The sequence below is a fragment of the Odontesthes bonariensis genome, chromosome 21 (assembly GCF_027942865.1).
Source record: "Odontesthes bonariensis isolate fOdoBon6 chromosome 21, fOdoBon6.hap1, whole genome shotgun sequence".
Taxonomy (NCBI): domain Eukaryota; kingdom Metazoa; phylum Chordata; class Actinopteri; order Atheriniformes; family Atherinopsidae; genus Odontesthes; species Odontesthes bonariensis.
The window spans coordinates 16,862,505-16,878,362 of record NC_134526.1 but is presented as its reverse complement, the minus strand read 5'-3'; the positions used below and the strand labels follow the sequence as shown (position 1 = coordinate 16,878,362).

General features: G+C 41.4%; 1 protein-coding gene across 1 annotated transcript; it reads left to right on the top strand.

Annotated features, from left to right (window-relative positions):
- Positions 1-1,018: 1,018 nt before the first annotated feature.
- LOC142371262 (heparan sulfate glucosamine 3-O-sulfotransferase 6-like) lies at positions 1,019-13,170 on the top strand. The gene is made up of 2 exons (XM_075453893.1): positions 1,019-1,847; positions 11,641-13,170. Exons 1-2 carry the CDS (start codon positions 1,342-1,344, stop codon positions 12,257-12,259), a joined length of 1,125 nt encoding a protein of 374 aa, XP_075310008.1. The 5' UTR covers positions 1,019-1,341; the 3' UTR covers positions 12,260-13,170.
- The last annotated feature ends 2,688 nt before the right edge of the window (positions 13,171-15,858 follow it).

Below are 15,858 nucleotides of genomic sequence, written 5' to 3'. Positions count from 1 at the left end.
TTTTTCTCCTTTTTGTCATGCAAGACCATTTCTGGTTTCTCTGAGGATATAAAAGAATTGAGCTGAGTTAAGATTAAAAACTCAAAATTCTCAATTAGCCAACACAGTGCGATTGCCAAGCGTATTCTTTATCTCAGTCTGAAACACACTGTGCTCCAGGGCTGTGTGTGTGTGTGTGTGTGTGTGTGTGTGTGCACCTCTCCTTTCGACAGATTATCCACCCTTTACCTCTCCGCCCTCTTTTTCTGTCCTCTCATCCTTTCAAACAGACGCCCTCGGTGTGTTTGTCAGGTTCAAAGTCTGAACTTGGTCTGACTGCCATAGGAAACTCTATACCTGCTCCAGCTTTACAGCGTCAGGGGATCATCCCAGTGCTGATCCCTCCTGTACAGCCCCAAAGGTGACACACTCAAACTCTCACACTGTACTTATGGGAACAGAGGGATTGCAGTTGCAGCAGGATCCCTTCATCACTACAGGCCTTTTCTTTGAGAGGTTCGCTTCAAGAGAATTGTCTGTGTGTTGGTTTAGTGTCGAGTCTCAGGATGCAGGGAGAGTACAAGAGGTTTTAGATAGACATCCTCGGGGCATCTTTCGTTCACAGAGCTGACTGAGACATCTATCAGGGTTCAGAGGGGCAAGGCTTTTCTTCAGTGGGGTCAGTTTACATTTGTAAAATGCGGCTTTAGAGTAAAGATCTCAGAATTTTTTTCTTTTCTTTTCTTTCTTTTTTCTTATGATGCTAAGCTCCCCCAAAATTAAGAATTGTGCTGCTATCACAGAATCTGTTATTAATAAAAGACAAAGTAATTCGATTATTTTAATTTTAATTGTTTTGGGCCTATTACTATTACTTTGCAAACCAAAAGATTGAATGCTCATTAAACTAAATATATCGGATACTCTACGAGTTTCCATATAAGACATGCTTGTCATACAACAAGAGGAGTGAAGGGTGGAGACTGGTAAGGCGTACAGGGGTGGGGTGAGGCGAAGAAGAGGAGGGGAGGACACTCCAGAGCGCACAACTACAAGAGGCTGAAGGGTCTCAGCTGACGGCATAAAAACTAGTTACATTGAAGATATTTTTACTTTTAAAAGATTAGACTACGTGCTTTACCAATCTCTCTTTTTTTTTTAAAGTAGACAAAGATTATGAAGATAACTTTTGACAGATTTGCCGTGCCGTTCCACCGTTGAGAGAAGATTTTTTTGTGATGCCTCACATTTGCGCAACAGGTTCTGCTACATATATTCAACCGTGTTAACTCCGATCAGTGTGGGAAGAAGAAGCATGTTGTCACCGTTTTGGCGCTTTGACATCGTGCAGGAGATCAACTCATGGGATGTAGTGGATGCAGAGTCAGGTTCAACTTTGGAAAGGTGCTTTCCAGAGTCTCGGTGTTCTTTACCATGGTCCTAATCTTTACCTACTTCTTCTACTGTCTCACGGGATTTTGTGATTCGGCTCCAAAAGCTTTATACAGCCAACAAGCTTCAGACGAGGACTATGACATTTCGGATGATCGCCGCCGCATGTTGGAAGACCTGCGACCACCTCCGCGTCCTTACCCGGACGCGCCTTCTCAGTTTAACCGCTCAGCCTCAGCAGACGCACAGCAGGTGGACGCGGATGAGCAGCCGCCTCAGCATGCGCTTGGCAACGGCATCCCCGTGTCCAACACTTTCGGGACCAAAAGGTTTCCGCAGGCGATAATAATCGGCGTGAAGAAAGGTGGAACCCGTGCCCTGCTGGAGTTTCTCCGCATCCACCCGGACGTGAGGGCTTTTGGCGCAGAGCCGCACTTCTTCGACAGGTTCTATGAGAAAGGGCTGGAGTGGTACAGGTAGGCGTACACACACATGCACACATGCAGATGCAGGTTGTGATTTGACGAAGATTTACAGCAAAAGGAAAACTAGATGGAATTTTGAGGCTATAATCAGGCTATGATGTCTTTTTTTTTTTTGCAAATCTCAAACTTTTAAAAGACACATGAAGAACAGTTTGAATTTCAACCTGTCAAACACGGAGAACTTGTCTTGTGCCCCCAGTATTCGTTTAATCATTTCTGCAGCTTTGGATGAAATTTCAGACAAAACAGGATGATGTATGTGATGTCGGGCAGAAGCAGCAGTGATGTCCCTGCCGACTTCCAGTCACCTGGGTGGATTTGCTGATGTCTTCCATCAATAAACGAGACAACCATAACACCGGGAGACTGATGTATTCAGATCGGCATTAGACAGTACTTTCCCTCTGTGCTGCACTGTAGATCAAAGGGCCAGTGAGGTCTCAGAGGAGCAGTTCATCATCTTGACAGTTATCTAAACACCATTTACAACCAACACTTCAACATGACATGCTGCATTAGCGTGTCCACTTTGCCCTGAATGTGTTCTGCAGAGGAAAGCATGCAAATCTCACAGTGATCACTTCAATATGATGGCCAAAAGGATATAAACGGGAATGACACTGTCAGCTCACATTAGCTGTAATGACCTTGACTGTTCTAGCTTCTGTCGCAGTGGCAGCAGTTGATTTCGGGCCACCCCGCTGACCAAAGCTATCATTTATATTTGGGTGCAGTTAAGGCCCTTAAAAAGGATTTGGGTCTGGATGAAACTGGTCCTGATCAACTCCAGATGTTCTTCAGGCCTCTGAACATGGTCCCAGCTGAGCTCTCATCAGTGTGACAAGACAATTTTGAGACCTCTGAATGGGAAAGGTGCCATAAGGAGGGAAATAGGTTTGACAGAATGAAGGGCACTGATAAACAAGACCTTCTTTGACTCCGAGATGTAATTTCATCCTCTTTAGCCACCCCTTGTTACCCTTTTCGCAGGGTTTTAACTAGGGACATAAGACCACATGGAAACAGTTTCACCAATGATGATTTTAGCATGCTGTTAGATTTTCTTCCTCTTGCTTTCTCTCCTGTGCATGTTAGCACTTTTCTCCCCTGCGTACTACTCCTCTTTTACACTTTCTGCTCTCTTTCTTTGGCTCATTTGCATCCCATCTTTCTCCACACATTCTTCATTCTCATTTATTCATCCCTCTCGACGGCTCTTCTTTCCTCTCTTTTGTGAAGGACTCCTTTTTGTAATAGTGACTCGACTCACTATTATTGTTTCTAGTTGGAAAAGGGGACGCTCTTATGTGTAAATACCTGTGGTGGACCTGGGGCTTCGAGGGCATGTTTTTTATGTGCGTTTTTGTGTGTTTTAATTAGCCTGACTGAGGCTTTAAAGCAGTTGTGCTTTCAGGCTGCCGTTTTGTTGGTGCTGTAACTCAGCAGCACCACTAGCAGGACCAGTAAAACAGATCAACCATGCCGTGATGCATCTAAAACAACAACAATAAAACATTGCAGCATGCAAAATTTATTAATACATTTTTTTGGTTGTGATGTCAAACTGTGCCAAAGTGAACCTGTCAGTTTGAAATGCATTTTACATTTTAGTTTAAAGAGTTATAAATGTTGTCCCCTATGGCTATAACTACAAGGTGGTCTAATTAAATTATTCATAATGACATGAACACTGGCTTTTTTTTCTTACTGCTAATTGCAGACTTTTCATTGACGTGAACATAACTGAAAGCTGAAGTAGAGAAGAATTTCAATGATCAGTACAACAATAGAAGGAGGCAACAGTAACGTGATCCTGGGTGAAATCACTGAAAGATGATTCCTTAGCTGTCACTGAATCTCAGAAATTGGGAAAATCTGTTTGCTGTCATCTGCAGCGACGCACACAAAAGCTGCCGGGTGACACGGGAAGCGAGTATGCTTGTGTGTTCTTGTTTTTCTAGAATCGTGAGGCCCAAAATCCATTCTTGTCAGACAGCTTTGTGGAGAGCAAAATGCTGGACCCTATCAGTTTAAAGGGATGTTTTAAAGGGTGAAAACTGTTTTTTTTTTTTAGGGTTTTAGGGTTAAGGCTGGGCACACCACATATAGTTAGGCTAACGAGCTAGGGAAGGGATAATGTCAATGGCACGTCCCCACAAATATAAAGAAATGTGCGTGTTTGTCACTGACGGATAAGAATCATCCATGTGGAACAACCGAGTCCCCCTGATGTGACGGTCACCTTATTGTCACATCTGGAATCAAGCGCAGATGCACATATAGCTGATATGGTGTTGTTTTGGACAGTTTTTGAAAATGCAACTTCTGCTTCTGCATTTTGTCTCGCTGAAGTTTCCAGTCTCATCTATATTTTCAGTCAGCTGGATTATGTGATGTACAGTAGATATTTCATTGGATCATTTTTCCGTCTTAGTGTTCATATCCTCGAGCTTTTGTGACTCACACATTTAGACACAAATGACCTTTTGCATTTTTATGCGTCAGTCATAATCAATGCGAAACTATTCAAGTTAGCATGTTGCTTGTCATTTTGTATGCGAGAAAAAAAAATCTCACAATAGATAACAGCTGTTGAAAGACGTACAGATGCACTTGAGAATATCTGAGGACAGTTTGTGCATTGTCATATTCCGCTTGCTTCCACATGTCTTGGATGCAGAAACAAGCACGAACTGAAGGCGAGTGTAGCAGATGGAGGAGATTTGCGCGCTGTCATATTTTGAGTCGTTGCTGTCATATGCTGGATGAATCTGGGGGTGAGCTGCATGCTGGAGACACTTCATAGACTCAGCAGTACCGTCCCGTGCATGTTGTTCCACCATCATTGTCTTCTGTGAGACGAGCTCAGACCTTATTCATGCGTATTTTCCATTGCTTTTATCTGAGGGATCATTCTCTCATCCCATTCTCCCGTTTGCATGTGTGCATGTGATCCCATTACGGGAATGGAAAGCCACAAACAGTGCATTGAAAATGAGGCAGAGATTTAATGATTTTGTGTTGTTTTATGGCTTTCATGGAGTGATAGCTAACATATGGGACTTGAGAGCCGCCACAGAAAACTGAAAAACCTCAGCTTTTCATGGCACAATGGTTCTGATTGTCATGGCTTTGTCAGCAGGACACAGATGAATGAGTATTGAGTAAATTCCGCCCTTTTTCTTTCCTGATGTAAAAGTTTATATATTTATTTTTGTTGAGTTGCAGTAGGAAAAACTTTTATTAGAAGTTAGATGGACAGAAGGACCAAAAGAACATCCAAGAAAGATATATTTTTTTCCCTATATGGAACAGTCATTTAATCTGTGGGGGAAAAAAAATATAGATCACAAGTCTCATCAATCTTTTTAGAGCTTATCAATTGACTGATGTACAGTTTGACATGAAAGGCCGCATCTGATCGGATTGCTATTATTGCGTTGCATAAATCATTTAAGGGTAGCAGCACAAGGGCAATCAGAAATGCCAGCATCGCTGAATATGACATCGGTCTTAGATAGAGGACATAGATTTATGCAAATACGAATGTAAAGTGATGACAACAGGTGAAGATACATGGGATATCTAAGAGTCTTTGACAGATTTTTGATGTACAAAGTTGGATGATATGCTGTTTTTTTTCTGATATTATTGGATTTCATAAAATATTTGTACTGTTGCAGTTTAAGTAGTCTGCTGTCAAGTTTTAGCTTCTTTGAGATCATTTTTAGGAACACTGATCAGGCATTAGAGATTAGTAAGTCAACAATATTTAATGATTTCCTGATTGCTATTTCATTTTTGCTGTGTTTCAGGATAAACAAATATGTTTAGTTGAAATTGATGAATTGTTATTCAACCACGTAAAAGAACATGACAGAATGAAAGACTGAACTTTGTTGTCAATATCACAGCGATACATGAAAACACACCAAACTAAGGTACATTTTTTTCAGCTTTATTGTAAGCTATTAAAATGTATCCACACGCTTCATCGGCTTGCTGAGGCTGTGTTTTTAGCCTCAAAATCATCCTACTTTAGAACTACCTCAGTGTGCGTTTTATTTCAGTCCAGTCCAGGAGGTCAGATTGAAATCCATAACCTGTCAGTCAGAATCTTTGACAGCTGAGATGGTGAAAGCGGACCCTAATGTGAATGGGGCAACGTTTTCCAGAGCGAGGGGGATTTTTCTGACACCTCATTCCGTGTCCAGCCTCGAGGCCATTAGCGCTAGAGGCTCAGCACGGCTGATTGGTGTAGCAGACCAGGAAGTGGTCGTTGAGTAGTATTGTGTTTTAATGATGGTGGGTTTTGGCTGGAGCTGGGTCTAGGTGGTGTTATAAGGGTTGAAAAAGCCCTCACTCACACCCCATATGGTGAGAATTATAATAATTTGAGGCGCATTGTGGTTCATTTTGGGGCGCCTGTAAAATCTTGGGGAGGTTTCAGCTAAGTCGTTCCCGCGCTGTGCTGCAGTTAGCAAGTGAGAAAATTAGTGTGTGAAGAAATAATGATTGTGTTCCAGCTGACCAAAATTAAATGTTTCTAGTGCTCGGTAGTCATGCTTAGTTGCGCTTCCATTTTATGGAGAAAAAAATAACGTGAGGCTGAAAAAACAAAATACAGTTGTTTGGCCACACATATAGTCAACAGTTACATGGTTTAAAAGATCCAGATGTATAAAAGAGTAAGTCTGAGTCTGATTTTTATCATAATCTGACTTCTCAACTTGGCTGGTCTCGGGATAAATCAAGAAGCCGGTTCAAAAGGAAAACATCTGTGTCGGTGCAGATGTGCCTAAAACCAAACAAACAGCGAGTGAAAGTGAAAATAAACAACAAGTAAATTTTAATAGGAAATAAAGTGGAAAGCGTGTGGAGACAGAAGGAGGACCTTTATTTATCCACATTTCTTTCCTTGTGAGTATGTCTGCTACTTTAATGGGCCAAAAATGCTGAAGTCATTATTGAACTTCCCTGCAAAGCTTTGTGGACCTCACACTCTGTGAAGACTCCTAATTATAACTGGACATAGTCACTAATTAGGCCTAGACATGCATTAAGTATTTGATTCTTTTATAGACGACCACCCCCAGCAGTCTTTCGTACCCCTCCTCCTTTCATGCAAACACACACACACACTCAAATGATTATACCTCACTGAACCCACATGCTCTCTGTCACTCACACAGACACACACACACACATTAATTGAAATGGCGGTGTCTGTGGAATTTTCGCACTTCAGTGAGCCCTTCACTTACCCCCCTGCTCCATCATTATTCACAGGGGTAAAGCATCATCTAATGTACCTAAAATGTGTAAGTGACGATATCCTTTCTCACTGTCAGCTGTCACGCAGAGCCTTTTGGTGTCTTTGTGCATTATTGAGTAATATTTATGATGCTGCCAGTGAATCCATCCTCCGGCAAAGTTTGGTTTGATGCACATTTATGTGTGTTTCTTTACAACTATGAAGCGTGACACTTTGAGGTCTTGACACTTGATTAGGTGACTGTTTAAATAAAGAGTGTGAATGCAGCATGTTCTCAAGTATTCCCCTGACAGCTGTCACTGTTTTTACTGGGTTAACTTTTGTCATGACCATGAAGTAGTCTCAAATAGAGTAATTTTTCTCCCAGGTTGTCAATCTGCAAAATTCCAATTAATCTCAAAGGGCTGTGGCCTCCTTCAGAGACAATGAGGCAAAATAATCTGTCAGATTCTGGGGTCATGTTCTCTTTTCCCACTCCAACAAATACAGTGAATTTAGGACCTGCTTGCTCTCTCAGGGAGTGGTGATTGACCAGAATGACACAACACAGATATGGGAAATTACTCTGAAGTGGGCCAACACGAACAGTTTTGAATTTTATTTGAACAAGACCCGTTTAAGTTTTACTTCCTAGATCTCTCAGTTTTATACGAGTCTTTATACTAAGGTAAGCTGGCCAGCTATTAGCTGAAGCCCGGACAGGATGTCGTATAAATATCTTCATCAAAGTGCAGGCAAGAAAATAAACAAGTGTGTTCCCCAAAATGTCAAACTATTCCACACTGATCCCCTGCTGAACTTACTATAGTTCTTGTATTTATTATTTCTAGAAGCATATGTTTTATCCATGCGTGCAAGCGTGAATCAAGGCTCGCACTCATCTTGCCGGCCTGACAGGCAGTCCGTGGCCTTCGGGCTGCATCTGTCACTCTGTGAGCATAGCAACATCATGGGAAATGTTTTCCCTCAGTTTGTCGTTTGGGCTCTTTCATATTTTATGGCCCTTATTTTCCACAAGCTCTTTAATTGGGTCTCTGCTAAGAAAGGTTTTGGATGTCGAGATGCAGTCTCTTGCGTCTTTTGCGTTGATGGTCCATTAAATGACCGTAATAAACCCTGGAGTTTTCGATCTGTTTTTGCTTGAGAAAGAGACACGATGATGGGATTTTTAGGATATTATTTTTTCTCCAATCAGCTCCGCTTTCGATGCAGAATGGCTTTTGTTAAGACACTGCAGGGGTGTAGCTGCCCCACTTCGGTGGGGGAACCCATAATCTCAGGGGCAGGAAGTCTCTTGGCCACATCCTTGTTGCCAGGGGTTTTATTTAATCTTGTGATCCAGACTGCCTAGAACATATCAGTAGTGTAATCAGCTGTGTAGCGGTTCAGGGAGGAAAAGTGCCACATCCTTTTACCAGCAGGGAGCTCATGATTTGCGTCTACAAGGCTCCCTTATACTGGCCTAAATAGAAAACATATTTGCACCCAGAGTTCAAGATACTAAAACAGAAGACTTAAAGGCAGTTTTCTTTGGGTTAAATGAGAAAGTTATATGTGAGACATGTATCAGTTTTAGATTAATCATCTCTGATGTGTTTACATTTTTTCCTGATACCACACAGACTGATTTATGATTGAAAATGGACATTATTGATCCTCTGATAATGAGACTGATTGTGATGAGGGCGATAGGGACCTAAAGTGAGTGAGGTAAAAGCCACAATTCATTACGTATTCATGAGTATGGAGAGACAGCTTATGGTCAATTACTGAAGTGCCACTTATATGAGGGAGTGAAGGACAAATCCTAGACTCTGGATGAAGAAGGTGACAGAGAGGGGGACAGAGAGGGGGACAGAGAGGGGGACAGGTGCTCAGTTACTCATCAGTAAACCCAGACATCTCTCTGCTCCAATGTGTGTATGTTACAAACACACTCACACCCTGACAGTAATCTGTGATATAGAGACAGACATATTGATCAGACACAGACAAACAGGGGGCAAGCAGGCAGTGATAGGCTATTTGCAGCTCTTGCAATTGAATAGTCATCAATTAACGATCTTTTATTATGGGGATCATTTAATGTGGGGGAGGGTTGAAATGGTTTACCTTCAAATAGGGAAGAAAGATTTGAAACTTACTTAGGAACAACTCCAAAGAAGTTTTCTTGGCCATTTCTTTGTGAAAGTTTTGTTTATCAAATCCTGATCCGTTAGCTTTTGAAATAAGGATCCTGACAGCTATTTTTAGCCACAGTAAACTGCCGCTTCGAGTACTTTAAAGCTGTTGCGAGGGTCTAATTGTGTTTTGCTCACAAATCAAAGTTTTGACAAATGTGTCGAAATGAAAGGAAAAATAAAGTTGGGAAGCAAAATACTCGATATTGCAAGGTATTTATTGTTCTTTATTTATAAGGTTTTTGCTCTTAGTGCTGATCTTTGATTATACAGCAGCCAGCTGTAATTTTTGTACCAACATATCACAGCAAACTATAACATTAATACTTCAAAGAATGATAACGAACGATCTCAGTGGGAAAATGAGAAAAACATTTCCTCAGAAGTCATCTACCTACTGAATGGCCTTTTGTCACAGACATTTGGACTTAATGAGTGGTCCCAATGTGAATCAAATAGAACACATATGCTCCATTACTTGTTTATTTTATGGGAAACCACATGAATTCTCTCTGTTTCCAGTAACGCACTAAGGGAAGTGTTGAGTAAATGAACTCCAAACAATTCTTTTGCCGTTTTAAACATTGCTCATCGCCCATTTGTCATGCAATACAGCTTGCTTCTGAAATCTCTTTCTGTCACAGCTCGGGCTCACACAGTCCGCCTGTCAAACATAAGCACGCAAACACTTCTGAACGCTCAATATCGTATTGCCCACCTTGCCTGTTTGACAGATGCAGAAGTAAAGCAAGTCGGTTTATCGGGTAGGTTGAATTGGATCGAAACAGAGGGAAACAATCTTACTCAAACATTACTGGAAAGCAGGTATACATACAGAATGCAGTTTGTAAAGTCGCAGTTAATGCAAGAAGGTAAATCACTAGCGTATGCTTTAGTCATAGATTGATATAAACATAATTTACCACACATGTCTGCTGAAATATTCTGCAGAGCATCTTTCCTCATTGCAGCCACATGTTTAACACACTAGCTGAGCTCAGCAACTTGCCTGCGTGGTCGCACTTCCTGCAGACGTTGGTCTGTTTGAGTCCTTGTAGGAACCTACAGGGAAGGCGGAGGTGAGGGGGCGGGGGGTGGGTGCTTTGCTCTTGTAGGAAGAAGGGGGCTGGGGGTCTGTAGGAAATTGCTGTTAAGTGGTTCTTGAGGCTTTGTGGTTTTGACTCATCAGGCCCATAGTGAGCGGATGGTCCTGCTCTGCAGACCTTACAACAAGACTCGGAGGGGCTGTCTGGGGCTCTGGAGCAATAACACAGTACAATCTCTGAAGCTTTAATCATCCAGATTTTGCAGGGCTTTAATGGGGAGTGGAAGTAATGTGTTTACATTATCTTTTGATGTTCTTTTCACTGGAGTTAGTATGTGCTTAAATTGGCAAATGGGTGTATGGGTTTTTGCTTGCTTATGTTTGGAAGTCAAATATTTAAACTTTCATTTAAATTCTCTCCAATGTAGTAGTTTTGACCAAATGTGAAGTAATGATACAACTGGACTCTCCGAAGATACATTAATCAAAACCTACCAGTCAAATAAGTGGGGTGAAATGTACTGCGTAGATTCAATACATCTACTGCTCAGATTTAAGGTTTAGAATATCTCAGCTCACTGTTTTGGATTCACTTTTATTACTTTTGCTGTGTCTAAACAGTCTTGTAAATGCTGCATACCTTTGTTCTCTGAAAAAAAAAAAAAATAATAATCTGTTGGTTTAGCCTGTAAACAATAAAATGACTATGTCAGGAACAAGCCTTTATCTACTTAGTATTCAGATTTTTGCCTCAGGAGCCTCAGGAACTTACTATAAATGCTAATGCCACCCTGTATCTGCTGGGTATAGTGAAATGCTGATAACATGTTGATTGGGGGTCGAAATTGTGTTTACAGTTACAGTCTTGAGAAAAAAAAAACATAAAATTGAAATCTTATGATTATGTCTCTTGGGGCAACTGTAATATTTCAAGGCTCCTAGTGTAGCCAACAGATATCTAATTATAGGATACGTGGGGCAATGCTTCCTGTTCCAAATGCTAGTCACCGTTTAAATAAAATTTTATTTAAAAGTGAATAAAGAGCTAAATTGTTGTCAGGCGATAGTTGATGGCGGATTTTGTAGCCAGCTGCTCTGTTCTATTGGTGTCCACGTTCTTCTGCGTGTAACCAAAGCCAATGCAAACATGTTTAGTCAACACTACAAAAATCTCGTACCTTGCCAACAGATTTCTGCTTGATCGGATGCTAACATTTGTTCATAGATTTGAACAAAACTCTTGAGAGACAATTCTTTATCTGATAGTATCTTCTTTTGATTTAGGAACCTGATGCCTCGTACACTGGACGGGCAGATTACCATGGAGAAGACACCCAGCTACTTCGTCACGAAGGAGGCTCCCAGCCGTGTCTGCACAATGAACTGCAGAACCAAACTAATTGTGGTGGTCAGGGATCCGGTAACACGGGCTGTGTCTGATTACACCCAGACACTGTCCAAGAACCCCGGCCTTCCATCTTTCCAGAATCTCGCCTTGAAAAACTCCTCCACGGGTCTGATTGATACTACGTGGAGCGCTGTGCGCATCGGCCTCTACGCCAAGCACCTGGAGAACTGGCTTCAGTACTTCCCCTTGTCTCATTTTCTGTTTGTTAGTGGTGAGCGCCTGGTGTCCGATCCAGCTGGGGAGATGGGCCGCGTTCAGGACTTCCTGGGTCTGAAAAGGGTTATTTCAGACAAACACTTCTATTTCAACCAGACTAAAGGTTTCCCCTGCTTAAAGAAGCCAGAGGGAAGCAGCAGACCTCGCTGCCTTGGAAAGTCTAAGGGCCGACCACATCCAGAGATCCCCTCTGAGGTACTGCAGACACTGAGAGACTTCTACAGGCCGTTCAACCACCGTTTCTACCAAATGAGTGGACAAGACTTTGGCTGGGACTAACAGTGAGGGATTGTATCAGCCCAGATACAGGCAAACGTCATACTTTGGTTCATTCACTGTTTCCACAGTGCTAACATTCTCAGGGAGGAGTAGAGACAACGTCCATTCTGTGTCTGCAATCGGCACGATGACATGCAGCACTCGTGACCTGCCACGGTTAAGAGCTGAGATGGATACAGTGCTGCTAATATGCAAGTTATACACACATAATGACTTACTGATTAAACCATTCTCTTGCTTGTACGGCATGTTCTCTTGGTTTCAATGCATTTTTAAAAAATTTTTTTTTTTACTTTTTCAACTTTATTTTGTTTATAAGATGAGCTCATATTTATAGTTTATGTTTTTATAAGATACAACCTTTACATTTTCTATTTTATTAAAGAAGCATATTTATTACATGACAAGAAAAGAAATAAAACCGTCATTTTAACTGACAGGACATTGATCTTAATGTCATACTCCTACAATACTTAATGCATTTATGTTTATGTAATTAGCTCTATGTTGCAGAATATTTTCCTGTTCATTGCAGTTGGTACAACAAAATGATACCTCATCTGTAAATATGCAATTCAAAGCATACAAACACACGTTCCTTTTGTAGTAAATTGTCAATATTTTTCCCCTCAAAGCTGCATTACATCTGCATTTTAATTGCCTTGGATAACAAGAACTGTATCAGCTATTAATTACTCATCCTAAATTGCTTTTAGATTAGTGGTTATTCTTAACCAGTTTTTATCCAATGCGAGGCACAGTGATGTGTATGAAAAGCTGATTTGACTGATTCTCTGTGTTGTGAAGTAAAGTTTTATCTACAAGGACGTACACTTTAATCTCTCTTCATTTAATGTGTTTGAGCTATTCCTTTTATTTACAGCTTTTCTACATTTTAAAAACGGCGTGGACCCGACTACAAGAGGGATAATCATTTGAGCCATATCCGTTCGTAGGTTACAGGTCATGTTAAAAAAAAGAAAAGAATCCTTCTCCTTCCTGAGCACAACCTGACACAGAAATGTAACATTAAATGTATACAATTTTGAACATTAAAACATTTCAGATGTCTTTCTGTCCACTTGAGATGAGCTTGTGTCTTGAGAATTAGACGTGGTTTCTTTGTAAGGCTTAATGTAAGGCTTCCTCCTTGTGTGATGCAGTTTTAGATTACATTTCTACAAGCATGTGTTGTGTGAAAATGCTTTTCCTAGTGATGGCAAGCCCATGCTGCTGCAGTGATATCATGCGGTGCATCTGAGGTCTTGAAGCTCCCACGGCATTATTATGCTCTCTAGATGTTAAAAGACCAAAGTTCTTCTTCAACTTCGCATTGAAAAATACATGTTTTTGTAACTGATTGGCTGAAATGCAAAGTGGTGAGTCATGCTTAGAAAGGCTAAATCTTTGGTGAATGCACCTTTTATACCCAAATCCCGACACCCTTACCTGTCACCAATAAATGTGCTGATTGCCGAATTTTTCTTTCTTTACTTCTCTCCCAACTTTTTGGAGCTTGTTTCTGCCATCAGAGATTGGAATTACTTAAACTTTCAAGATACAACGAAGTTGGTCAGTGAAGACAACGAAAATAATTTCGTACTTGTGTCTGTTAGATAAAGTTGAAATGATCAGTTTTTGTTGCAAATTTAGAGAAACTCCCCCGGAACATTTGGAAATGGGGTTTGTAGTTTTTTTTCTGGGCCTCCACTTCTCTTCTCATGACAGTTCTGTACAGTGAATCACATTTCTGTCAGAACCACTCTCGTCAAAACGAGACGAGAAACAGAGATGAATTTCAGAAGCTTATTCTGAATGCATACAATTTGTGTTTGGCGGTATGGCTCTGTTCGGAGGAAGTTCCCGACTTTTCCATGAGCTCCAAGGAAGCCAGACAGGGAACAGCAGCATCCTCAGGTGGAGTGCCTTCCATTTGCTGTAAAGGCAACAAACCTCCTAGAACAGAGCAAGCAACAATGAACAACAGTATGACATTGTTGGCATTGGCAATGAAAAATCGGTGGAGCAGGGGAGGTGGTGGGTGCAAGCAGAAAGCAAAAAAAGCAGTGACAGCAAACCAAGTTTAAATGAAGTGCCCCAAATGCCAGCATCCAATTGCGAGCAGGAGCTGATTACCCATTGAGCGCAGCTGGTTGTGGAGCCATAGGGGTTGGGTCGGCGTCAGCCAATAGGCAAGGGCGCGTTGACTATGTGGTCTGCCAGAACTAACGCGATGCTCCATTTGTTGTGACCACAAACTTGTTGACTCGTCAAGTGAAAAGTGCATTGACACGCCATAATGACTGCTGTAAACAGTGACGAGCTGGGACGTGAAGGAGAAGTCACCTGCCTGAAACCTTTCTTAACTGCAGGTGGGGTTTTATGCCTTGTACATTTGGTAGTCATTTCTCTTGAAAATTCAAGGTACCAGTAGATACGGAGTAGTGAAAAAAGTGTGGCACACTCCATCTGTGTGTGCTGTAATCTGAGCTTCTCTTGTGGCACCCTGTCCAACTGCAGTGCATGTCATTAACTGAAGGGGAAAATTGAGACTTTTTGCAACCAAACAACCATTCCTCAGCTAAAAAGGCCTCCCACCATTTTTCTCACCTCTTTTAGTGGTAACGAAGGGCTTTAGTGTAAACGTTAGTGCTGTTTGTTTTGGTCTTAGATGCTGCTGCTGTAGACAACCAGTTTCAGATGTTGCACCTCAAATTTTGTCAAACATGTAGGTGACCGTCATTCTAGTCTCTTCTCATTGACTGGATAATAAAGTTCTTCCACAATAAAATAATGTTACAATTCTCTCTGTCTTTATTTAGTTCTTCCTTCACTCTTTCATTTGTGCTCTCAAAATGTTGCTCCCTTTTTTTTTTTTCCTTTCCTGCCATCACTAGAGAGAAATCTCACCGTCCTCCCCACTGCTTGTATTTACCACTTCCACACAGGGTGACCACATGTACCGTCTGAGGCCTCCATGTGTGGAGGCCTTTAATTACAAGAGATGTCAGCTCCCTCGGAAACCCTCCTCCCTCTTCTCTGGGTTCCCAATTAACAGCAACGTTATTTTTCTGTCATGGTGGAAAAAAACAAAAACAAAACAAAACATTTGTGCTGGTGGAAAAACCCTAAACGGGAAATCAACTGGAGAAATGAAAAATACATCGAGCTGCACAAAATGCACAAAAATATGCCTGACCAATACTAGATAAAACAAACGACATTAAACTGATTAAGATTGAGCTTTGTTTGTGGAAATGGTTTGTGAATGAGATAGCTGACCGCTTGCACTGATTGTTGGCGTGTGTATTTGTGCAAGTATAAATCCACACACACGCACTGCATTGGCTCTTGTTTGCCTCTTCTAATTCAAGTCAGTATTTCTGTCACATTCCCCTCAGTTTTATATGTCTGGCATTATTTTTTAGAGGGCCTCTCTAAAATGTTAAACATGCGAGGCTCACTCCATCTATGCCAGCTTTTATTACTCTGCATTACTGGCCGTGCTGATAGGACTCTGCTGTGCCAGCTCAGCAGCGGGCATTAAAAGATAACCAATATCCCATTCGACCATCTGGGAAATATGTGAGTACGCTCAG